Source organism: Arachis hypogaea, chromosome 5 (assembly GCF_003086295.3).
Source record: "Arachis hypogaea cultivar Tifrunner chromosome 5, arahy.Tifrunner.gnm2.J5K5, whole genome shotgun sequence".
NCBI lineage: Eukaryota > Viridiplantae > Streptophyta > Magnoliopsida > Fabales > Fabaceae > Arachis > Arachis hypogaea.
Genome location: NC_092040.1, coordinates 111,606,787 through 111,633,360, shown reverse-complemented (window position 1 = coordinate 111,633,360; position 26,574 = coordinate 111,606,787). Strand labels below are relative to the sequence as shown.

At 29.2% G+C, this 26,574-nt stretch overlaps 2 protein-coding genes and 1 long non-coding RNA gene across 6 annotated transcripts; all 3 read right to left on the bottom strand.

Annotated features, from left to right (window-relative positions):
• Positions 1-6,786: 6,786 nt before the first annotated feature.
• On the bottom strand, positions 6,787-9,691 carry LOC112802754 (glycosylinositol phosphorylceramide mannosyl transferase 1). Of its 4 annotated transcripts, none has more exons than XM_029298583.2 (5): positions 9,192-9,691; positions 8,334-8,730; positions 7,778-7,938; positions 7,496-7,616; positions 6,787-7,245 (listed from the first exon to the last, which is right to left on the bottom strand). In XM_029298583.2, exons 1-4 carry the CDS (start codon positions 9,452-9,454, stop codon positions 7,520-7,522), a joined length of 918 nt encoding a protein of 305 aa, XP_029154416.1. In that variant the 5' UTR covers positions 9,455-9,691; the 3' UTR covers positions 6,787-7,245; positions 7,496-7,519. The 4 variants fall into 4 exon arrangements, with proteins under 4 accessions (XP_029154416.1, XP_025701882.1, XP_029154415.1 ...); XM_025846097.2 differs by having other exon boundaries at positions 7,546-7,616; XM_029298582.2 differs by having other exon boundaries at positions 7,778-7,907.
• A 1,550-nt stretch (positions 9,692-11,241) lies between these two features.
• LOC112799858 (uncharacterized) lies at positions 11,242-14,734 on the bottom strand. Its single transcript, XR_011882438.1, has 3 exons — positions 14,349-14,734; positions 13,310-13,845; positions 11,242-11,637 (listed from the first exon to the last, which is right to left on the bottom strand). It is a non-coding gene; the product is annotated as an uncharacterized lncRNA (long non-coding RNA).
• Positions 14,735-16,706: 1,972 nt separating this feature from the next.
• LOC112802753 (GDSL esterase/lipase At2g03980) lies at positions 16,707-20,037 on the bottom strand. The gene is made up of 5 exons (XM_025846096.3): positions 19,644-20,037; positions 19,402-19,517; positions 19,050-19,268; positions 18,275-18,527; positions 16,707-17,096 (listed from the first exon to the last, which is right to left on the bottom strand). The coding sequence occupies exons 1-5, from the start codon at positions 19,888-19,890 to the stop codon at positions 16,888-16,890; spliced, it is 1,044 nt and encodes a 347-aa protein (XP_025701881.1). The 5' UTR covers positions 19,891-20,037; the 3' UTR covers positions 16,707-16,887.
• Between the last annotated feature and the right edge of the window lie 6,537 nt (positions 20,038-26,574).

The window sequence follows — 26,574 nt, the reverse complement described above, 5'->3', positions numbered from 1 at the left end:
AGTTTAGTTGTTGGACTTTTAACTGAGGTTGTTTGACTGCACTGGGATTGGGACTGGGACCCATCACCCGTGCCATACACATGACACCTACCTTTTGTTGCTTATAATTATGCTTGGGATGTTTTTAATACGTATTTTATCTATAAACTTACATCTTTATCTTATAATTCACCTTATTTTAATTCTTCAATTTCTATGTGAATTGTTGCAAACACGCCTCTTTCAACAATGCAATTTTCTTTTTTCTAGTGGAGTAGTGGTAAATGATTAGTAAATTTTGTGATTTATAGTTATTAATTAATTATTATTAATATTTTTAATAGTATAAATTTATATTTATTAATATAAAATTATTTATTTTTTTTTATAATTAAGTACTGACTAAACTTTAATAAAAGTACTGAATCCTTAAACTTTCTCTTTGTAATTTGCTTGCAAATATAAATATAGGAAAATTTTAAGTCTGAAATACCGGTTCCAGTACTTTTATTCATGGTTTTGTGGTATATAACTACAAATGAAGCACATGCTGGGACTCTGGCGTTACTCTTTTTGCCTCATATCACGTTTGATTGACCACGTCTTATCCCTAACTTACCCGCAAGTGCACCACTTTTCCAGTTGTTATGGTTCATTCTTTTCATGTGGTTGTTATTCACAATTAAATCATTGCCTAAAATTCATAATACCTTCTTTATATCTTCATACATTCATAAAGTTTCATAGCCTCTTTTCTTTTTATTCCAAGGCATTTGTACTTATCATCACCTCTCTCTTTCACTCTGCCTTTTAATGGAATGTTTACACTACTAGTCTTATTCATATAATTAAGGGATTTTCTATATATATAGTACGTCTCCAACACATCTAAACCTGATTAATTAATTAATTAATTAATATGGAGTTGTATATATTATTAAAGGATCTCTTTGGAAAAGTGAGAGTATGTTTGTTATGGTAGATAGGTTGTGAAACCTACTAATTTTGCATGACATGCTAAAGATAACTAGCAAAACATAAAATAATATTAATCACTTTTAAAACAAAACAATAAATTTATTATTTTCATATTTTAATATACTATTTAAGTATTTATCAAAGACTTTTTTTTAAAAAAAATATATTACTTAGCTTCTATACAATTCCAAGCATAATAAATAATAATACTTATTTATTGTTAACTAGAATTATTTTTTATTATAGATTTAATTATTCTATTGATTTTTATATAGTTAATTTCACCGAATTTTTAATTAGGTTTTTATACTTTTTTTCTTTTCAATTAAATTTTTATACCATATCAAATTTTATAATTAAGTTTCTGTTGTGATAAAAATATTGAAATTAACAAAATATTCTGTTAAACTGTACAGAATATTCAATCAAGTGTTAAGTATATTTGTTTTGTTTAACGGAATATTCTGTTAATTCCATTGTTTTGTCACAATATGATCTTAATTACAAAATCTGATATAGTATAGAGACTCAATAAAAAAAATAGTATAAATACCTAATTAAAAATTTAGTAAAATTTGGGTTTTGACTCTTAATTTTAGATTTCTTAAACTATGTAAATAACTAAAGTAATAAATAAGATAATTTGAGCTAAGAGTTGTTTAATTAATCTATGAAAAAAAGATATGTTAATAGAAAGTGTATGAGAGGTTCCATGGCTTTTAAGAGTGATGTGGGAGATGGATGTTTAAATGGAGCAAGCAATAAGAGAGGTGGCAGTGGATGGGAGATGTTATCAAGTAAAATGGCGTGGCAAATTAAAGTGGAGTAGGTAATTTCCCTTTTTCTAGTTATTTGCATGCTTCTTCAAATTTAATTGGCACCAACTACTACTACTACTAGTGCTTTGTTTCACCTATCATATGACTCTTGAGGCCATGAAACCCCACTTGACCTTGGTGTTTCAAGGGTTACGTTGAAGAAGATCAACACGCATTAGCTGGTTTCTTTTGTTTCATTTGACTTTGTAATCCTCTAATTGCTAATATGCCGTATTATGATAATGACGGTTATAATAGTATACAATAAAGACAAAGTCTTATCTTATTAGGTGGAGTCAACTATATGAATCAAACAATATTATTATATTTTATTATGTATTATATTTATAATAAAACTGTTAATATATAAATTTCTTTTAACTATTTTATGTATGATCTAATTTTTTACTTTTTTTAGGATTTTTTTTATTTATTATTGTTATCTATTTACTTTTCATCTTATCCACTATTTTAATTAGATATCTTATTGATATTTTTTTCATGTGTCCAAACTACTTAAAATAAAATTTTATCATTTTTTTCAATAAATACTACTCAAATTTTCTTTTTTATATCTTATTTTTTATTTTGTCTTCTATCTCAGTATTCTTATCTGTATCACATTTAATTTATGCTTAAATAAATTGTCTTTCTTAATTTAGGTCAATTTACACACAGTTGCACTTCATTATTTTATGTATGAGATGGATAGATAAGGGCATAGTGATGAAATGCCAAATCAAATCTAATTAATATTTTATGATTTCGGTATCATCATGTCGTTGAGTTTTTTTTTTTTTCTTCTTCAAAGCAATAATATCTTTCACTGTTTTGATGATTAGTTTAAAATTCTTGTTTGGACAAATATATAAGAAAATGTATTATTAAAATAAATATATGTCTTTTTTTATTTCACACACACACACACATATATATATATATATATATATATATATATATATATATATATATATATATATATATATATATTGTCCCTTATTAATTACTAGGAAAAAAGAAATCTTCGTTAGGACCCGCTTTAAGGATACTACAAATTAGAAAGTTTATATAAAATATATAAATCAAACTTAAACATTTAAAATTTTCTACATAATAAATGCATTGACAACAGAAAGTTTTGTTACTTTATACTCTTAGCTAATATGTCTTTAGAATATATCTTAGTTAAACTTCAGAAAAGAAAACATTAAATTCTTTTGAACATAGTCAAATATTAATTTAACCGGATTTTTTATTTAAATAAAATAAATATATTATATACAACGATATGCAGCTATAGTTGTTTACTTGTTTTCATTTTTGCCACTTGTGTGCTAGTGTGCTACCACATTGCCTAAGAAAACATGAAAAAATTTAATCAGTATCTATCAGACGAGAATTTTTTTTTGTTTTTTTAATACAATAATAATTTAAATTAAGGATAAAATATATTTTTTGTCTTTGAAATTTGACAAAAGTTTTAAAAATACCCCTAAATTTTATTTAATTTTGTCCAAAAAGTTTTAAATTTGCATCAAATATACTTTTAACGGCTAATTTTTCAAAAAATTTTAGACCAATTCAACAGCAATTTTATAAGAACAACTCTTAATACAAGCAAATCAATCATAATTTTCATGCATTATTATAAGATTGGTCATAAATTTTTTGAAAATTTAGCCGTTAAGAATATATTTAATACAAATTAAAAACTTTTGAGTCAAAATTAAAACAAAATAAAACTTAAAAATAATTTTACAATTTTTATCAAACTTCAAAAATAAAAAATATACTTTATCTTTAAATTAAATTAATGAGTCTCTGTCACTGTAAATTGATTTGTTGAGCCTTCGGTTGAAAAACATTTTTTTTTATATAATAAGGTGCTATCTTGCTAATGACTTTAATTTATGGCCAACAAATTTGACTTTTACTACTAACTCGGGCTCAGTCAGCATAATATTATTTTTTAAATTAAGATAATTTAAATGTTAGAAATCTAATATTATTTTTAAAAAAAAAAAGGTTAGTAAACTAAATGAGAATGTTTTAGTCAAATGGAAGCCTCAACCCAAATATTCTCTTCCTTTGAATAATGTCGATATTTAATATTCCGTTTATTATTGTTTTTAAGAAGTTCTATATATAATCACATACAAAAGTTAAATGTATTATTGTTTGATTTTCTTTCATGGTAATTCATTATATCCTCATCGATCTTTCTCATAAAATTTGAAATTATTGAAGCTAATTAAGTGAGTTAGTCACAACTATTTAATTTTCCACCCAATCTATTATACGAATTTGCAGCTTTTAGAGCAAAGCTTTTTTCGTAGATAGATAGTTTGCATTTTTCTATTTAATTTGTTTCGTAGGAGAGTGATGTTGCTCAATAGCTAGAAAGTCATCATCATATATATCAATTATTAAACATACATTATCTCTTATAATATGAAATAATATAATGTATATATAGAATTTTATTTTAATAATACACGTTATTTATTTAAAAAATATCTATAGATTCTTTATTATATTATTATATATAGTATTTATTTTCTGAATAAAGGAAACTCGTTTTCCCTTAAGCTAAGTCAGCTTCAATTATTTTAGATTCTTAAGCTTATCCATTTTTAATTTCGTTGTATATAAAGCAACTCAAAGAATATTTGTTTATTTTTTTGTTTGCGTACAATTTTATTTCTCCTATAAATTCTTACATTTATTCTTCTAGAGCTTTTTTTTTATTTAGTTGTACCTTTTATTCGAACTTCTTGAATGACTCATTATTAATAATTTTTTTTTTAAGAAAAAGTCTAGGGGACGAGCATTTTTATTAAATTCTGGCCAATATGTAATCAATAAAAAAAGTAAGTAATTTTACGTCATTGAATAAAATCTCATATCATTAAAAATATTATTAATGACTACAAAACACAAAAGTTACTAACTTCCTACCACTTTTCTTCTCTTAAATAACAAACCATTTGAATTAGTTATCACTTATCAGTAAATAAAACTTTATATCCTAATAATTTACGGATTAAAAAAAATAGAGTAGAAAGTGACTGATACATAGCATTAGGAGGATGGTGGTTGTAGACGTAGGGCACCCTAGTTCATGAACATACATATCTCATGTGTCATGCATTCATGAGAAAATTAAGGAAGTAGGAGTCTAGGACTTTAATTTGTGGCCATAGGACTATTTTTAATTTTGGATACTGAACAAGACAATACGTTAAGAATAAGATATAAAAAATAATGACTTAGTATAATATTTTTATAATAAATTAAAAATAAAATAGAATAAAATTAAAAAGTTAAATTTATTTTTTTATATAAAATTTGAAAAAAATAAAATAAAAAAAATATAATTATAAAATTTAATAATAATAAAATATATTATATTTTTATTCAATATTTTTATATTTTTTAAAAATATATAATAAATATATTAATTTAATATTTTAAAATATAATATTTTTATTTATATTTTATTTATCAAATATAATTTTATATCTTTATATCTATATCTCGCTATATTACTCTCTAAATCAAACGCAGTTTAGGAGACATTGTCCAACTTTGATTAATCTAGCTAGCACTCTGTTTATTTGGAAAGTGCTACTTTAATTTGATTCAATTGGAGACACCTACCAAGCCAATAGTGCAAAAACTTTTCCGAAATTTGTGCCTCACAAATTGATGAGTCGTCCAACACTTTTCAAATCAATTCTCAATAACAAAATATAGTAAACTACACGAATTTTAGTTAGAATTAAGCTCATTAATATAATGCGTCCAAACGTGGAATTGTTCCATGCTTAACTTAGTGATGGAAATTTGTAATCTTATAATTGAAGATTTTCAACACAAACAAGTTTACATCATGATTTGAAATATTCAACAATACGCTTTATCATGACTAATACAACTCGTCGGTAAAATATGAAAGGAACCTTTGATGAAAGAAAAAACAATTCAGCCTTTTTTATTTGGTGGGAAAACAATTCAACATGAGTAAATTCTTTTCTTTTCTTAAATATATATACTTGGTGTAAATTGTGCTTAAGAAAGTTGCATAAAAATTAAAAAGGAAATAAGTATATAAAGGAATCAATTCCCTTGGTCAAAGACGTAGAACTTGAATGAATCATTTGAGGAACCATGTGTGCTTACTCTTATAGCATTGGAGATTTGATTAATTTGGCAAAGCGAGTTAATAATATGAGCTGATTTTCAAGATTGAACAACCATTCTTTTTCTTTTTCCTTTTTTTTTTTATTTTTTTCCTTTAACCTTTTTTACTAAATGGATGAGAGAGAAGAGCTGGCTCAACCACTTGTATTATTCTTGATTTCTAGAGTGATGCTCTTGTTTTAATATGATGAAGATGCATACATGATTTCATGTTGCATACACCAAGTTTCTAAGATTCAAATTTGCAAGCATCCATTTCTATTTCTCTTCATTAGACACCTGCTAACATTAATACTTATATTTTCTGAACATCGAACCATTTTTATTCATATTTATTTATTTATTCATATAAAAAACACTGAATTCCTTTTCATTGGATACACAACTCCATTCGTACAAACCTTCATATATTTTTCCATCTTGGAGAACAGAAAAAAAATCAAATATACATCATTTTTACAACCCTCTTTTAAGATAAATTATACTCATTAGTCATTTCTCTTGAATTTTATTAAATTAAATCCAACTTTCTGTGTTTTTTCATTTTGGGGGGCAAAACAAAGTTACATCATTTTTATACCTTTTTCTTTTAAGAACAAGTTAACACACTTCTCCTAAAGTTTAATAAAATTCAACTCAACTTTTCTTTATTTTAACACGAATCAACAAACCACAGCAATTTAAATCATGCACTTACCATCCTTAGTTCATCAAGTTTCATCTTTAACTTTTTCTGTTTATCACTTTATCTACATGACCAAAGGCCAGAGTCATCCTCCATTAGGTAGGTACAGACACAGAACAAACATTCACTGTAAAGATAGTTGATTAATCAGTAGAGATTTTCAATGAGTCCATTCTAGTTTGTGGTAATTTAATTTTAGAGTCATACATAGCTACATAGAGTAAAGGGCCTTCACAAGATCACCACTCTTGGCAGTAGACCAGGCTTGTTTTGTACCAAACATTAATGAATAAAAAAACTGTTGAGACCCTAGAACATACATCTATATACACCTCACATTATTGACAGATTCCTTTGTAAATCACACAAAATCTTTCCTTCCAGGTGAAATGGCTTTGCCTTGATTAAGAAAACAAAATGACTACCATAGCCATTCATTCTTAGCGCTAACCGCTTTGAAATTAGTCGGAACAAGAGGCATAATACCGAAATGTGATATTAAATCGTTGAGACATTTGTTTCTCAGTCGGCTTCTCCCTCTCAGACTGCCAATGGAAGATGCCCCAATCTCATAGATTTTGCCTGCAAATTTCATTGAAGATGTTGACCTTTTATTAGCTTCAAGCTGAGTGATAGATGAAGTACTAGCCGGTTGATAGATATTAAAGCAATTCAACAAATAAGTGATTGGGAAAAAAGAGCTCCATGCCAAAAAGAAACACTACAACTTACTAGAGCAATATATAATTGCTCGTAAAATCTCTTCACAGCACAGGCCTTATACTATCAAGTGTGTCAAACAGACCTAATAGCTATATTCATGTTTCTCTACCTGTGATTGAAGATTTGAAGTGGCTTAAAGGAGAAAGAGAGAAGAGCTACCTTTGACCCATACCGGAGGAGCACCTGTAACATTAGCAACGAGGAGGGACATTGCGATGTCTTCACAACTCCTGTTGAAGATAACAGTTACACAAGTCCATACATCAATCAAGGACACGAAATTGAACACCCACCAAAACCAAAAAAAGAGAAGAAAATATTAATAAGCATACATGAAGATTATATAACGGAGGGTGAAAACCACTAAAAGGAAATTAATGATATATCAAACCTCTCGTTAGCAACATAGTTCTGAATCGACGGAGACATATGAGCATAAAAGTCCAAGTATTTCCTGTGAAAGAATGCAGCCTTTGAGAGAACCATGGTATAAGTTCCCGTCCACCAAACTGACCACCATCCTTCATATATATAATATGCAACATTATTTTGCTGTGATATAAAAAGACAAATTTGTCAGATACAGTATGCAAAACTAATAACATAGAGGTATGCAAAAAGTGTCAATCACATTTCAGTTATCTTACTATTAGGTTAGGGCATCTTTTTGTTATTTTTGCTTGTAACACCATGTTTTTCCCACATGTTGCCCTCTATATTTTCACCTCCCTCCTCTCCCTTTTTCTTCTTTTTCAATGCCAACCTTTGAATTTAAGGAGACACTACCAATACAACCATATAACTTCTCCTAAAATATGCCTTTGGAATTTGAAAGCATTATCTTTGTTTACCTTTGTGTGTGTATTGCAAGAATGTATTATTCTGCTTATAAGAAATCAATGAGAGTAAAATGCAAGCACAGCTTATGATAAAATCTTAGTACAAACCTCCTTATTTACTGAGTGTGTTCGAGGAACGAATCCCACCATTGACAATGGAGCAGTTTGCCAGACAGAGAAAGCAAAATCCAGAGAAGGGCACGGAACAATCACATTGTCATCAACTGAGAAAATCGCATCAGTGTTGGGGTAGCTTTTTGGCCTAAACCTGCTGGCTAATTGATCTCCCGAAATGACCTCAAATATAAAGTCTGCTTTCTGAGCTCCCTCGGACTTCAGAACAGCAATCTCATTTAGACGGGCTATCAGCTTCTCCGATGGTGGTTCACTTCCACTCCATGACACATGTATTCTTTCAACACTACGACATGATGCATAATGAGCAACAGATTGTTTAAGGACGGAGCTCTGCTTCCAACTGTTTATCAGCACAGTATAGCCACCCCTGAACCATGGATTAAATCATTCATACTATTAGATCCGGTTTACACAACAAATTTTTTTTCAAGGTAATCTCCATCATCATAAATCCATGATCATTATCATAAAATATAATAATTTACTAGTTCTTAGCAATCATGATGCATTTTTCATTCTGAGAATTTTTCTAAATGATGAAAATGTTGAGGTTGGCACTACACATTGTAAAGTCCTGATTCATCACCATAATCTAACTCCTAGAACATGAGATCCAATGAAATTTCCTTTCACTTAGAATTTTTCCCATATAAACATAACGCAAGGGGGGGGGGGGGGGAATCAATGCTTCCAAAAACTAAAATAATAAATAAGATGATCTTCCATTGAAATATACATTAAAAAAAAGAAAGAATCAACAATCAATTGCAAAGCAAAACAACCGTAACCTGAAAATCGAGAAAGAAAAAAAGATCCATTTTTGTAAACCTTGAGGGAGAAGAAACGAATGAAGGATAGTGAGGGTTCCAACCCATGAAGGAGCTGAGCTTGGAGGAGACGTAAATGATGAAGGAGAAGGTGAGAACCGCAAGGATGAGCTTCACCTTGGCGGCGCAGAGGGTCTGCCTCGCCCGCTGGATGGTGAGGACGGTGGGGCGGCGGTTCGCGGCCTTCTGCTTGGCCGGAGAATAAAAACCGTCGGTGGCTGCGGCGGCAGCATCGTCGGCGATGTCGATGTGGACGGAGGACATGGCTTAGAGCACATTCAGATTCAAGGGAAGAAGGTCCAAAGGGATTGCGTCGATGGTGATTCGCATCGCCGTGCTCTGCGGTTTCAACTTCCAAGTGTGTTTGTTACTGCGGAAAACGGTCCCTGATTCAAAACGACACCGTTTATTACCTCATCGAACTTCAAAACGACATACATTTTGCTATTTTCGGGTTATGTTTTGACTTTTGACTTTTATTGTCATATAACATTTTATTTTTATAATTTCTTTCATTTTAAAGTAATGAGTAAAAATGAGTATTAAGAAAAGATGTTATCTACTTTAATGCAAAGAGTTAAATTAAGGAGTTAACGTTTTTCAGTAAAAAATTTATCATCAATAATAGATATTTTTTTGAAAAATTTTCTTGTTTTAAATTTTAATTCTATATTTTAATCCTAAATTCTCTAAAACATAAAGATTAAAAAATAATTTTATATTAAAAAATTGGTTAATATTTAGTAATTAAAAATAAATTTTCTACCTTAATCTAAAATAAATATATGATAATTATTGTAGTAACCTTTTGAATTCAAGTTAAATGTTGTGATTTCTCTTCCTTTTTAATTGTTTAGATGAAAGTATAAGGCTTTTTTTTTATTAAAATAAGTAAAAAAAACACATTATTTCTTTAAATACGCATACATGAAAATATTTTTCAGAATACGTTGGTCCATGTCATGGCAATCATCTACGAAATAGTTTTTGCTACCATTTTCTTTCGGGCGCCTACGAAATGGGTTAGCATTCCAACTCAAGGTCAGCGCCCACAAAATGGGCATCTCTAGGTCAGCATCTGCAAATTGGGCCAATGCCTTGGTGGTACACGCAAATTGGACCAGATAGACAATTCTTCCGGACCAGACGCGAAAAGAAACCATAACAACTGTACTTCACACGAAATGGAGCCAAGAATTCGCTATATAAAAGGACGTGGAAGACAATTTACAAGCATGATTGGAAATTTTTTGATGTCTCGCCGAAATATTCATCTCAAGCAACTCTCTCCTATCTCTATGTGTTTCCTTTCTTTCTAAAAATTCTGTAGATGCTATTGTGTTGTGTCTATGGCCACCGAAAATATGTACGTTGTCGTATATTCTAATGGAGAAATTTCTATTACATCTGAAGGTGTTACATTTGTTTGTGATGATCTACTGTGGATAATGATTCCGTCGCAGACGTCTTTGGAAGAGCTAAAGAACGTGATCCTGATGAATACCGGTCTCTTCGCACCATTGCCATATATCTCTTTGGTGAAACTTGCTCCATGATCTTAGAGTACCACTAACAGGCTCGCCATCAATGGGTAACACTGACTGCATTACCACATCCTCTAGTGTTATGGTACACTCACCCCACGGGAAATGAAATGTGTGCGTCTCGGGACACTATCGTTCAACAAATGCACTTATCAGCAGATTGTCATACTCAAAATGCTTTATTAATGACGCATAATAGAATTCTGCTCGTCGTAAATATGGTTCAAATCTCTGCCGCCTGAGATCCATGGTTGGATCCGCCGGCTCGGACGTAAAAACATCAACAAATGTGCCATACGGAGTCAGAACACGTGTGAACTACAACAACAAAACCAAAATACCACAATTATATTTACAATAACAAATATTAAATAATCATCGAGACTAATAACAAAATTAACCACGGCAGAGAATCCACTTCTCATGAAAAAAAAAATCCCTGCACCATACATAATGGGGCTGTATAATAATAATAAGAGAAGAAGAAAATTGACCCTATATATTTGAAGCCCAATAAAATGCAGCAAACAAAACAATGTATCTTTCATGCTACACATGTTTGGAAAACTTATTAATAATAAAATTCCAAATAATTAAACAATAAAGTAAAAGTTCCAAGTTTATTTAAATATGTCTCCAAGATCTTTCTGCTAGCCTTACACATTGATTGTGTCTATAACAATCCAAAAGATGATCATTGGTTAACCCTGCAGCTTGCATGAAAGAGTAGACTATGACTGGACTCAAGAATCTGAATCCACGCTTTATGAGATCCTTGCTTATCGTATCAGCTTTGGGAGTCCTTGGTGGAACATCTCTTGGCAATTTGTATTTGTTGTTTAATGGCTTGTGATTTACATAACCCCATATGTAACTACTGAATGATCCACGTTCCTTCACAATCTGTGGAGAATCAAAAGCAGAATAACTAAATGTAAATTCATCAAATCAAAGTAATTGAAGATATTATTCGTCTTGACATCAATTTAACAAATTACATTTAAACATATTTATGGCATTATACAGGGGAAAAAAAAAGAAATTCACTTATAGAATAGGTTCTCCATTTTTTTTTCAAGATTATTTTATTATACTATAAGACCTTATAGTTTGACTTAATTTTTAATTATGGTTCTTTAATTTAATTTAATATTTTTCATCAAGTTATCTTAAATAAAATTTTGTAATCTAATGGCTGAAACTATCAAATATTACAACTTTTTTTAAAAAAAATTATATAATTTCCCTTAAGGTAGTCATGAAATACTATCAAAACGTATCAAAGCACCCAGTGAAAATATGAAAAATAATTATTCTTAAAAATTTGAAAATAAAAATATAGGATAAATTATTAAAATGGTATTAAAAAATTTATACTACTGTCAAAAATAATTCTTAAAGATACACATAACAAATAAGCCATTGAATAATTTAAAAATGCAACCTAACTAACCTATGAATATTATATTTTTTTTATAAGTGGTAAAAAAAATTTTGTATTTAGCAAATAACTTATCCATTTTAAATATAGAGCAAATTTTGATCTTTAGAATTTTTTTCTTATTTTTCAAAAAAGCTTGGTCATTCACGATATTTTTTTATTTTAAAAAAATTACTTGACGTAAAATTACCAAATTTCAAAGATGAGAAAAGATCTTATTCTTTCAATAATATTTGTAAAAAATTGCATCAAAATCTTATCTCTAAAGTTTTTTTTAATATATATTCGATATCTAGTTATTTTTGTTGTATCATAAAATTTTCAAAAACTTATTTGTCATTCGTATCTATTGAAATTGTTGTTATCAGTGATTGTGAATTTTTGTGTATCATTTTAGTAGTTTATTCTAAAAATATATAATTAATAATTTGATTTAATTCAATCTCTATAGTTTTATCCAATTTGTATTTAAGTCTTCATACTTTAATAGTTTTTAATAGGGTCCCTATACCATTTTGAAATTTGTAATTAGGTCCTTATCATATTAATAGAATACTTTTTTCAAAAAGAATGTAGCCAAAGATCTAATTATACCCTTAATTGTAGGTACTTTTAATTTACGGAAAAAATATTTTGTTGATTTTAATATTTTTTGATATGGCAATGGTCTAATTATAAAATTAAAAATAGTGTAGAGATATAATTAAAAAATTTTAAAATAAAAGTATTCAATTACAAATTTAGTGAAACTATAATATTAACAAAATAATTAAACATAATTTATTTCAATTAGAAGAAGGTTCAGCAAAGCAATCATTAGTAGTGGTTTTAGTGATTTAAAAATGAAAGTAAAAGAAAATATGAACAAGAAGATAATAAATAAAGAAAAAAAATATTTTTGAAAGAAAAAATTTAATTTTGACAAGAACAAAAATAAAACGAAATAAAATATTTTGTACAAATATAAAACACTTTTAACATTATAGATAAAGTTATAATTTAACCGAAATATTAGATAATAAAATAATATTTTATCCTATAAAATCATAAAAAGATAATGAGAAGAAGTGTTAGTTATTGTAACCATATACGAATAATTTTTCTTTTTTAATGACACAATCACTTTGTACTAGCCTTGATGATGCATTTGGCATTGTCTACAATGCACCTAACTCTGCATTCCGCTGAGAAAGTTGCTTTGTTTGAAGCTATCTCCCTGATTTCGGTCTCCTCCATCTTGGCAACAATATTAGGATCAAATCCACCAAAAACTTCTCTGTTTTTTGCAATAATTAATTATACAGCACATGCATACATACAAATCATTTACCTAAGAATTTCCCTTCTTTTCAGAATTTCTGTCCAATTGTAATCCGATCCATCAGCAACCCTGACATTACAAGCAGCTCGAACAATTTGCTGTGTCCATGATTGAAGAAATTAAGAATTTTGTATGAAGAACCATGTGTGAGTTGTTTTAGAAGTCCGGTGAGTTGTAGAAATAGCATTTACAAGCAGCTCCAACGGTTACAAATTTTGCTCTTCACCTAACTTCACTTAAAAAAAAAAAAAAAATTTCCCTTTTTGAAAGACACCAAAGTTGTAGCATAATGCAGAAATGCTACTTGTAACTCCCCACCACACATCATGAAATTCTATGTAAGCCTTATCTGCACAAGCTAAGATCTCTATATTAATTCCTATCTTGCTTCTCTTGGCGAAAATATTAAACCAAAAAAAAAAAAAAACCAAAGTATAAGATTATTAAGATGTATCTGGTCTGCGTTTTTATTTTTTTTATTTTTTTATTTTATAAAAAATTAAAAAAATAATAAAATTATATTTTCTCTATTTACCTAATTTTTTTTATTTTTCACAAAATTTTAAAAATAAAAATACAAGTCAAATACAGGCATCTTTGCTTTTTCTTCTTGAATAAACATATATGTTTTGGTCAAAATCTCCAAATTAGGTGGCATAATAAAGCATCAAGAGTTTAGTTATTTCAAAGTAAATTAAAACACTAAGGCAATAATAAAACTATTAATAAAATATTTATAATTAAATACTAGATGACACCAGTTTTGAAGTATCCGTGCAACAAATTAAATTAAACTAAATGAAAGAGAATATTAAATCAATTAAGCTAAAGAATGAAATTGATCTATCATACCACAGTTGTTTGTGATCCAGTTGCACCTTTTCAATTCACCAGATTCATTCTTATTGATCTGTTGTGGTGGACTTAGCTTAACTTCATGTTCATTAATTACCATTCTTTGGTATGGAGAAGCCAAATGCAGAGTCAATGAAATATTCTCATCAAGTAGTGACAAAGAATCATCTGAGTTTTGTGATGACAACAACGATGGAGATGGAGAAGAGCTTCTCTAAAGCTTAATTGGGTGCACTTTGTTGTGGTGTTTGGGGAAAAATCTTTGGTGGTTCAACAATGATTTCTGTGACTCTTTGTTACTACTATTATTGCTCTTCTCCATTAGATTTCCATTCACATTATTTGCTTTGGACATAGTTGACAATAAGAGAGGACCAAAAAAGGCTTACTATTATAAGTGGGAATGAGTTATGTTGTTCACTAAATTAGTATTCATAAAACGTAGGGATTTGACTAAAGAGAACGACACCAAGCAGAAGCAATATTCTTATTAAGTTGGTTGGTGAAATGTGAATTTCAAGTTTATGAAACAATTTTAATTGCTTCTTACTTCTTAAGAAATATATAATGGGCTAGACATTCTTTTGAAATGAAGAATTAAATATTGAGAAAAAATAGTTAAAGTTATCTTATTTAATTTAATATTTATTATTTTATATATATAATATTTATAATTACATATTTATTATATCTAAAATTACATAATTATAATAATTAATAAATATAAATAAAATAATTTTAAATTCATTGCACTGATCTTTTATTTTCTTTAAAATTATTGATTTGAGAAACAAATAAGCTCTACTAATACAAGTGATTCTATATTTAAAATTCAAACATTTTTAATCGTCAGATTTTTTAAGTAAACGATGATAAATTTGATAATAATCATAGAATTTCGTGTAGGATGTGAAAGTGTCTAAGTTTGTCAACGAATAATCTATTAGAAAGGTGGATGTATTGGCAAATTTGCGATACGATGTATGTTTTTGAAAGAAATTTTCGTTAGTAACAAGACAAAACCTATCGTTAATTTATCAATCCCGCTGGGGAATCAAGAGGGGATATAGCCAACAACAAGCCAACAAGTATATTTAAACTACATTTTATATTTATTAATTATTTAAATTTTATTTTTTTTAAAATATAAAATTAATGATTATTAATTACCTCTTTTATTACTCTAATTCATCTTTTACCATTTATTATTCAAACCCTAATTTCTCTTTTAAAAAAAGGGTCCAAACTCCAAAAAAAAAACACCAAAACATAAGATAAAGAATTATCTAAATCCTAAAAAAAAAAACATACAAAACATATGAAAAAAATCATCCAAAATAATAAAAAGAATCATCCGAAATTCAGGATAAAGAAACATAAAAAATTAGTTAAAAGAATCATTCAAAACCAAAATAGAAGAGGAGAAGAAGAAGAGTTGTAGGGTGACCGGCGATGACATCTTGGACGGTGTTGTGTGTACGGTGGGAAACTCGTGATAGCGCGTTGCGAGGAGGAAGCCATGGAGACTGTGCATCGCGAGTTGAGGAGTCACCATGGATTGGAGTAGTTGATCGTGCGTCGCGAATAGGGGACCGGCGGTGGCTGCGTCGCAACAGTGGGCGACGGTGTCGATGAAAGAAGGACGACGATGGAACGCGTAGAAGAGACCGCGCAGCGCGACGAAAGACACCACGATGGTTGGTGGACGGTGGCATCGAAAATTCGTTGAGACATTGGATTTGTGAAAGGAGAAATATGACTGTTTCCAAATGAATGAAAAGGAATTAGATTTTTTATGGATTATTTTTATTTTATATTACAAATGTGATTAGGATAAATATAAAAGATTTTTTTAATTTTAAATTTTAATTTTTAAATTTTTATTTATTTATAAAATTTAAATTATAATAAAATTGACTTATGTTTACCGGGATTGTTTTTCTATACTTTTCTTTAATTTATTGATACAAAAGTCTGTGGACAAAATATTACCGACAATGGCTTTACTTGTACGAAAAGGGTGAAAAATCGATTATTAAAATCTATCGTTAATTAACTATTTTCTTGGGGTGGTAGGATCTTTAATAGTGTTTGGGTCTAAAATGCAGTGTTGATATTAAATTATGGTAAACAGAAATGATAATTGAACAACTAAACATGTAATTATAAATTGGATAAACTATGTTTTTATTTCTAATATTTAAAAATTTTAAAAATACTCTTAATATTTAATTTGATTTAATTTTATTTTTAATATTTGAAATTTATTTTTAATTTTATCCTTTATATAAATTTTTTGTCAATCAAATATTTTCTTTCGAATTATACCTTTTATAAATTTATAATAATTGAAACTGATTACAATATTATTATTATTACTAATAAGTTGCATCAAGTACAATAAACAAAGTCACTCTTTCTGGATATGAAATGTCCATCCAATTTAATAACCAGATTCAAAACACTAGCATCGTAAGATTGATTTAGAGCTTAGACGCTAGCTTAGAGGTACCTGATTTATTTAAGAAAATAAAAGTTATAGAAAGTGTCTGATGTTTATGCGAGGAGTGCAGATAGCATGGTCAATGAAGCACTTTATTGCATATATTTGGTTGGCTCTCTCGGTTGGGTGGTCATCAAAGAAAAGATATGTGTTTCTGTTTGCACAAAAATCACTACACGAATGGCATGCCAGATCACCATTGATGCTTCGAGGGCAACATGGTTTGGTTGCTTCTACGATCCCTGCACAAGTTATAATCAAGTGCATCCGTCATATTTGAGTCCCATCCATGTATATTTTACAAGTGTGTCGATAATTTTAGTTATTGATTTTAATTATATATAAATTTTATAATTAAAATTAATAGACAAAATTATCAAAACACCTTAAACGCTAAAATACTTGAAATGTTTCCTTCTTATATATGAACATAAACTAAATTTAAGAAGTGGTCACCTCTTTTATTCTAGATGTTTTTACTATTCATTATTTGACCTATCAAATTTCTTTGGTGTTATCCAGAAAATAAAATTGTAAATTTGTGTTTTTCAATTTTTTTATACATAATAAGATCCACCATAAAAACTATAAAATAAGAGTGCTCAATTTTGTTGATGTGGAGAAAATTAGTGTGTAGTATATTATTATAGAAAGGGTTGGTGTTTCTTTTTAATATAGAATTAATTTTTTATAAATTGTTATTGAGCAAATTGGACGGTGAGATTTATTAAGGAGAGAAGAGAAGAATGAAATTGGTGGATCAGATTTACATATTACAACATTTTTAAAAATTCAAGTTCATAAATCAAAGGATAAAATTTATGATTTTAAAAAAATAAAAAGTTTATAATTACAAATCTGAGAGTAAGATTTCTGATTTTAAAAATAAAAAAATTCATAAATGCAAATCTTATCCTATGTTTTTTGATGTTTTAAAGAAATAAAAAAATTATAAATAAAAATCTAACTCTAAAACTTTAGTTTTTAAATTTTAAGCTAATTTTAGTAATCGATTTTAGTGTACAAATAATATTTTTGTTGTTTTATTATATGTGCATTTCTAAGCCTACGTTCTTAATTTCAAAATAATCCAATATCAATAAATGCAATAACTCTTTGATTAAAAAAATATAATAATCGAGGAATATAATATAGTGGTTTATATCATCATTTTTATTTTTTAACCTGAAATAAAAATATCAAATATCCACTCATTTAAATAAAAATAAAAATTTTATATTTGTAAAAATAAATTTAATAATTTTTAAGAATTAAATTGTAAAAATCTAAAACGTATTAGATTTTAAAACAGAATAACAACAGCTTATTACCAAACAAAACTTAAGCAAAAATTGAAAGAAAACCAAAGAATATTTTCTAAAAAGGGAAAACAAAAGACATGTGACTTTGTTCTTATTACCATATTTATGTGGGTTTTGCCTTATCTCCATGATGCTCTTGTTGAGATCTGAATGGACAAAGGTAAAACCCGGAAGCTGAGTCTGCAATTCATGGAGTAAAATAAGCAATTTCTTATTGTAAAAGGAGATCCGTTTGTTCATCTTCTCACTACACTTTCCTATTGGTTTTGAGTGCAGAGTTGTCGATGGAAAGCACCCTGCTGGAGGAACATTGTTCACAAAGAATTTTCTTGCTCCTAGGCTATGAAATATCTGTCCAAAAAAAATAATAATAATAATAAACGAAAAGGTGAAAGGAACGTCATGCTTTTTTGTTTTTCTTCGATTATTGTATTATTTGATGTAAAAAAGTCAAAATATTCCATAATAACACCCAAGAGACATGCAGCATGTGTGTAAGGGGAAGAGAATTGAGATTCAAACTAAGTTCAATTGGCTCAATATAAAGAAATTAACATAATATGTTTTCGTGGAAACAAGGTATATATATACAAAAATATTTATAAGATAATAAAAAATCAGTTTATTACAATCTAAATTATTTTATTTTGTAGTCATATATCTTATTTTGCATTTTTTAACCATTGCTGAAAGCCTGAAATAATTATATAATATTAAATATAATAAATATATAATTATAGATATTATATATAAAAAATCATAGATGATAAATTAAATAAAATAACTTTAAATTATTTTTTTTCTAACGTTAGCTGGATATATATGAAATTCTTCCGAGCAAATGTGTTACTTATGTAAATAAATGTGACATACCTGCAAGCGTATTTTGAATTCATTTATGAGGTAGGAAGCAAATTTCCTACTACCACGAAACGTTTTGTTTTTGAAGTGATCATTCACACCCGAAGATACCAAAAACAAGGATTCAGATACATGCTTCTCCACTGCTTCTTCACCTAACCCCTTTGGCAAAATCTCCTTAACTGTCCTCTCGAATCCCCTTATTTGTTCGTCCATTATAAATGAAGTTTTCTAATTAAAGCAAGCACAAATAGTATACGGTATCATAAATTCGTTTAATTTTTAAAATAAGTAAAAAAAAAAAGAAGTAATCTTTTAGCTAATGAAATTTTGAAGTAGAGGTGTGAGAATACGAGACACTAACATTATTGGTTTCTGGCAAAATTCCAGAACCCGCCGATGCGTAATTTATGCCTGTAGTTATGACTCTGTTTGAAAGTCCCAAGTACGCAGGGGCAAAAGGCAGACCAAGGTATATAGCTGCAAAAATTAAAAAGAAAACAATTGAATCACAAAAATGATGTAACTATATCTAGATTCAAGACTCAAGAGTGAACTAAATGTAAAGAAATACTAATCTTAATCCTTCTTTATATAGTTCCTCACCAAGGAAATCAGCAACAGTTTTGCCATTAGTGCAGCGACCAGTGGGTGTGCCGAAATCTATGCCATAAGGAAAGTAATTTTGCGGATCCTCTCCTGGCACATAGTGGTTGTTACCACTGTCAACAAGTGAATCACCGAACACATACAGTGCTGGAATCTGTTTTGATTCCTCACTCTTCGTTGCAAATGCTATGAGTAGCAACACCGTTAGGATCAAACTATGGTTTAGATCGTTATTGCTACTCATTTTTTTGGACTCAATTTAATTGTGTTTTTGAAACTATGAATATGAATTATGATATGATGGGGTTACTTCTGTCATGGCGTCCGCTTTTTATAGAAAGGAGGTTCTAGGAACGCTTGTTCTATAATGTGGTTTGGTTCTTTCAAGAAAAATTCCTAGTGCTCCTTCTAAAGAAAAATTATCTCATATAATATGACAAATTTAATCATTATGTCAAGACATAATTACAATAAAGTCAAAAGAATATATAAAGTTGCATCTAATTTCAACGGAATATAAGTATAAAGATGTTAATAATACTACACATATACATATGTAAAAATAAATCAGTTTCAATTCGTATAAAATATATTTTAAAATATAAAATAAATATTAAAAATAAATTAAATTATAAAATTATTTAAATATAAATATATAGTAATTAATTTAATGGTTGAGCTTTTATGCATATAATATTTTTAAAAGTAAAGACATTTAACTATATTAGAAATTTATTTGGATGAAATTAAGTTATTAAAAAATATTTTTTTCAATTTAAAAATTTTTTTTATTTTTAATGTATTTGCCAAAATTTTAATGGTAGACTAAAAATATCTGAAAAACCTTTATAACGGATACCGACTTTTTCAAGCTCAAATTCCTAGAGGAACCCAATACTCATTTTGCAGGCATGGATGGTTCCTCACCACGTGCGTGATGCCGATCGAGAAAGGTTTCTACAATCACATATGCCAATTTCTCTCCGAGTAGCTCTTTACTCCTGGGTAGGGGGAAAGAGCGATATTGGCGTTAATCCCCGGAGAGAATCCGGTTGATATGGGAGGGGTGTAAGAAAATTTTGTTTAGATGCTATAATTTATATCTTTTTCTTAAGATTTTTTATTTTAAAAAAAAAGATATTTCTAACATAATAAATAAACAAAAGGTACTTTTATATCATTGTATCCGAAAACAAATATATGTTGTAGTTTGTGGGGACAAGTGTCCCCACTAACAATTTGAAAAAGAATAAATCTTTACATGCAAATTAATTAACTAAACAAGTCCAACAAGTCATTTACACTCATAAGCGCACGTTTTTGTCACCTCTGATACTTTGTCTTCTTCTTCTTCTCCTTCTTTTTTGTTATCTTTCTCTTTCGTTATCGCCGTCACTAACAGCTCCTCCTCCTCCTTCTTTTTTTATTGGAATTTCTTCTTCTCCTTCTTTTCCATCATCTTCATCATCATTATAGTCATCGTCGTCTTCTTCTTATATGTATCATTGTTATCGTTATCATCATTATTATTGTCATTATCATAGAAATTTTGCCATGTTGATGACGTTGTCCGATCCAAAATTGATTTGGATATATTTTTGTTGATAATTCAGTCATTTTTGTGTGTTGTTTTCAAATTTAGTTTGTGTGTCGTAATCATTAAAAAAAAATTTCTGTGTATTTGTAGTAACATTTCAGTGTAAAAACTAAGAAATTTATGTATTATTGTCAAAAAATTTCAGTGTATTTATAGTCTGATAAGTTCTGCATAATTCAAAACTCTTCTTTTTCCTCCTCCTCATCTTCTGCTACTGCTTCTTCTTCTTTTTCATTATCATTATTATCATCATCATCTTTTTTTTATTCATCTTTTTTTTCTTGTTTTACCTTCTCAAGTTTCTTCTTATTTTACTTTCTTAACAAGAATAAAAACAAAAGAAAATCAAACAAAGAAGAAGAAGAAACACATAATGCTGCAAAATTATTTGGAAGATGATGAACTTACATTCATTCAACTAAAAAAAAGAAATAAGGGAAAAAGAAAAAGAAAAATGCATTAAAAGAAATATTTTGTGCATTTGTAGCAAAATTTCGGTACAAGAGTTTCAAATTTAAATTATTATTGTGATGAATCTATTCCATTCTTGTTTTAGTGTATTTTAGAAAACTTTCGGTGTATTTGTATTCTAATAAGTTCTGCATAATTCAAAACTTTTTCTCTTTCTCCTTCTCATCTTCTGCTGCTGCTTCTTTTTCATCTTCTTATTTTATTTTTTTATAATTCTTCTTGGAAAGAAAAAAATAAACAAAGAAGAAAAAACTACATAATGTTGTAAAATCAATAGAAAGAGGAGGAGAAAAAAATGCAACAACAAAACAACAATAAAAAGAACAACAATGAGAATAAAATACGCGAAAAAGAAGGAACGCGAAAAAAAAGGTAGAGGAACACAAAGAAGAAGGAGGAGGAGGAGGAGGAACACGGGATACAAACGTTGGATGAGGAAAGTGAAGAAAAACGGCGTGATTTCACGCGCACATTATGTAAATAGATTTTGTTGAGTTAGGATTAATTCTCTTTTGTTAAGGGTTGGGAGCTCTGTTTAATTTTCATGAATTGGTAATGTGATTGTTTCTTTTATGTTGATTAATGCATTTATACTTATTCAAAAATTGAGTTTCGTTTTTCATCTTAATGGTTATAAGTATTGAAAAATATTCAAAAATTATGTTTTGGAAAATATCGGGATTAACTTGAAACTCTTTCTCATAATTTTTTAACTTGGCTAGGAATAGTATTTTGAAAGTTGTGTGGCGTTGAATCGAAATTGTGTTTAACCTCCTTTTCTTAATTAATTAAATAAGAAATTGGCGATTAAATAAGTTAAAGGGAAATTGAATTGCTAAAGAATTGGAATTTGATTATATACAATTAGTCGTAAATGTATTTTTGCATAAATCAAAGTAAATAAACATGAGAATTTTTTTTTGAAAGTTAAATATCTCTGAAGTCTTTAACATCTTTATTCACTATTTATTTCTCTATTTTTGTTTCATATAACATTCATTCACACCAAACACTCTCCTTTACTGTTCTTTGTTATTTCAAGATTCACATCCTTTCTCTTGCAAAAGTTTGGCTGATCTAATTAGAAGATTCAATTAGAAGTTGCTTGTTCAATCCTTTAATCCTTGTGTGAACGATATTTATTCACCATGGTATTATTTGAAGCAATGTGATGCAATTGTCAAGATTAGTGCTATCAAATTTTTGGCACATCAACTGCAAAATGCTACTCACTACAATCAATGCTAAGCCATAAATGTATTCCCTCACTAAAGTAGAAACTATTGTTCTTAAACATTCTGACATGATTGAGAAATTCAGAAAACTAAAAACTCTTCTAGTGCAAGCAAATGTGGCACAGAGTTCTTTTTCATCATTTATGTAAACCTCGCGAAATTGATGAATAATTAGCTAATAAATTAAGTATTATTCAAAGAAATTAGAAAATTAAATTTTTATAATCTAGAGAAGTAGAAATACTAAAAATACAAATTTTGATACTAATTTTAAAGATTTTATCCTAAAATTGGGCTAACGGACTGAACCAGTTAGATTGGGCCCAAACAGAGCCCAAGGCCCAACATATAAAAGCTAACACTCAACCATCTCCTCCCCCAAATCATATTAAATACGCTGCAATTGGGGACGAGAGCCATGGATCCCTAACCCAAAACCTTTTCCAACTTTAATCATCTATATCTCACAATCTGGAGCTTCGATCACCACACTGTTTGCGGTCACGTGACCACTGCGTCAAGCTCCTTGAAACCATATGAACGAAATGGTAAGCAATTCACATTTTCTCACACAGCCCTTCCTCCTTGCAATTTCGAAAATTTGGGTTATATACATTGAGATTGTGATGTTTTCATGTTTTAGGATCAAGCTAGTTTATGGAAATTGTTGGGATTTATCCAATTAATCTGTGGGTGAGGTATGAAACTGTTAAACCCTTGTGAAATATTGAAATTTGGTAACCTTATGATTGATTATAGTGGATTATGTGGTATTAGATTAAAATTGTATTAGTTGGAATCAATTGGTGGATGTTGGAGGATTGATTTGAGCCTTGGGAGCTGAGATTTTGTTTAGTGAGGAAATTAGAGGCTTGGAGCTTGACGAAGAAGGGCATTTTGACGTGTTTCGGGCTTAGGGAGGAATTGGCCAAAGTATGATTTTGGTTTCTCGTAGTTAATGTTTAATATCGCATGAAAACTTAGTCTAGAAGACTATAAGATTGACATGAACTGAATGAATTGTGTATATGGTATATGATTTGTGTATGAAGGGTATATGAGTTTGTATGAGTCGAATTCAGATTTTTTTTATGAGTACAAGATAATGACGATGTTGATGTTTGTTGTTGGTTATGGTGATAAATTACGAATAAAATGATTGAATGGATTGGAAGGTATAGATGTTAGTATGTTGTGGAGTGAATGGAGAATGTATGAACATGGTTTGGTTACTTTTGGTACTATTTTGGTTGTAAAACTATGGTTTACAATTGAGGAATTGGGAAAGTTAGAGATTTTTGCAATTTTGGATAAAAGCTGATTCTTAACCAACTTTGGCGCCATAACTTAGCTTTCGGATCCTCAAATTTTGTAAAACTTATTTTGCTCAAAAATTGGGTTCGTGAAGTTTATAACGTTCAAAGAACAGACTGAAAATGATTTTTAAAGAAAAAGTTATGCGCATTCGAAGTCGGGTATGAAAAACTGATTTTTCTGACATTAACAGCTTTTTGAAGTTTCTGGTGCAGATGCGTACACGAACATACAAGCAATGCGAACCTGGGCTCGGCCCAAACGTCCTGCATACATGGACATGGCATGCGTACATGGAATTGGCCAAATGACAGGCTCGTGTACGCGAACAATGGTATGCGATGCAGGGATGTCTCTCTGCCCAACGGCTCGCGTACGCGAACAAAGGGGTGCGTACGCAGACAAAGGGGCGTGTATGTGCGAGATCGTCCAATTTTATACTTTCGCGTATGCGGATATGGCATGCATATGCGAAATCCCTATTTTCTAAAAAGTGTATTTTTTTAGTTTTAAACCATTTTTCTAGCTTTCCAAAATCCTTAAATACTTGTTTAGGGTCCGTTACCAAGTCTTTAAGCTTTAAAACATGGGGAACAGGTTGAATGAGTTAGGTGGAGAATTGAGGAAGAGATTAAGAAGTGAATGGTTGAATTGTTAAAGCAACAAAGTGATGAATGATACATGATGTGTAATTAATGATTATTATGATATTGATAATGATGAATTAAAAGTCTATTTGGCTTATATAATTGAGGCAAATTATTGACCCTCTGTCATATATATATATATATATATATATATATATATATATATATATATATATATATATATATATATATATATGAGCTTGGGGTGATTGTCTCCCCCATGGATGAGCTTGGAATTTTTCCATGGATATTATTGAGCTTATTGGGGCTGCACGTACAGAGGGATTGTCCAATGATTAGCAACCAGGACATATCAGGTTGGCTGTATAACCGACAGTTGAGCTCAACAGTTATAGGACATGCATATATCATACGCATTTGAATGTTTTTCTTGAGTGTATATTTTTTTTGGTTTGCCTAATTGTTTTGCCATGATTATCTACTATTTGTATAATTACAGTATCTGAATTCTACCTGTGCTTTCTTTATTTGGTTTGTTTGTCTATCTTTTGATAAAACCCTCACACAGCGAAGGAGTGATGAGGGTTGTTCCATCAGTGTTTAGGAGGTTTGAGGGAAAGAAAGACGAAGAATTAGCTTAGAGATAGAAATCTAGTAGTTAGAGTACCAAACCTTTTGGTTTAGAACTAATTTTAAGTTTGAGTTAATTTATGAGTAAACGAAGTTTTAGGAACGCATTTGGCTTTCTCGGAACTTTTTATATTGACTATGCGGGCACTTTTACCATACTGAGAACCTTCGATTCTCATTCTATACATATTTCTGTTGTTTTTTAGATACAAGTCAAGAGGTACCTCCCTGGGATTCTAGAGGCCTTCAGGAAGCGAAGAACTATATTTTGGGCTTAGCATTTTATTTCTACTTGTATATATATTTATATAGTTGTTCTCCGTATTGTATATTTTACCTTTTGTCCCTCTTAGGCCCAGTTTGGGTAACCAACTTAATTAAACTCTTTTTGATAAAATAACTTAAACAATAAATGACTCTGTTAAAAGTAACTTATAAATAGGTTATTTTGTGTTTGGATTTTTAACTCTAAAAGTGCTTATTTTATAGAAATGTGATGAAAAGTAAAAGTATTATGAGAGAAGTCATTTTTTTAACTTCTCTATAAGCTCCTAAATAGCTTCTTAGAAAGTTGCAATTTGGTTTTGAAAATTGTACCAGACATTAATACTACTACTTTTTATAAGTCAAAAGTTAAAAAAAGTTACTTCTAAAGTTTCCCAAACGGACCCTTAGAGGTCGACATGGAGAAACAGGAGTTTACTTTGTGATTTGAGACACATTTTGGGGTTGATATCTGTATTCTTGAAATTCTGATCTGTATGTATATGTTTTAGTTTTCTTACGATATTTTTTATCCATTTATGTTTATCCTTACGAGAGTATTACGATTCCAATTTCGGTCTTTGTTTAGTTTATTCTTCAAGATTTTTCGTTATAATATTCTTTAATTATATATATATTTTTTCTTTTAGTGGTTGTAATACTTCGTTATCTCTACTTTATGACTTAAGCATAATGTTCTGTGTGGTAGGGTATTATAATTTCCCATTCTAAATCAAGGAAATGGCATGGTGGAAAAAGAGAAAGGAGAAGACCTACCAAATTTGGCTGAGGTGGTCGAACTTTAATTT

Excerpts from the sequence above, each read along its gene's own strand:
- LOC112802754 (XM_025846097.2), bottom strand. The coding sequence starts at position 9,454 with ATGTCCTCCGTCCACATCGACATCGCCGACGATGCTGCCGCCGCAGCC. Across the intron at positions 7,939-8,333 it reads CACACTCAGTAAATAAGGAG|CAAAATAATGTTGCATATTA; the intron begins GTTTGTACTAAG and ends TTTATATCACAG. Across the intron at positions 7,246-7,545 it reads TCCTCCGGTATGGGTCAAAG|GCAAAATCTATGAGATTGGG; the intron begins GTAGCTCTTCTC and ends TGAAATTTGCAG.
- LOC112802753 (XM_025846096.3), bottom strand. The coding sequence starts at position 19,890 with ATGAGTAGCAATAACGATCTAAACCATAGTTTGATCCTAACGGTGTTG. Across the intron at positions 19,269-19,401 it reads TTTTGCCAGAAACCAATAAT|AAAACTTCATTTATAATGGA; the intron begins GTTAGTGTCTCG and ends TGCTTTAATTAG. Across the intron at positions 18,528-19,049 it reads AATTCAAAATACGCTTGCAG|ATATTTCATAGCCTAGGAGC; the intron begins GTATGTCACATT and ends TTTTTTGGACAG.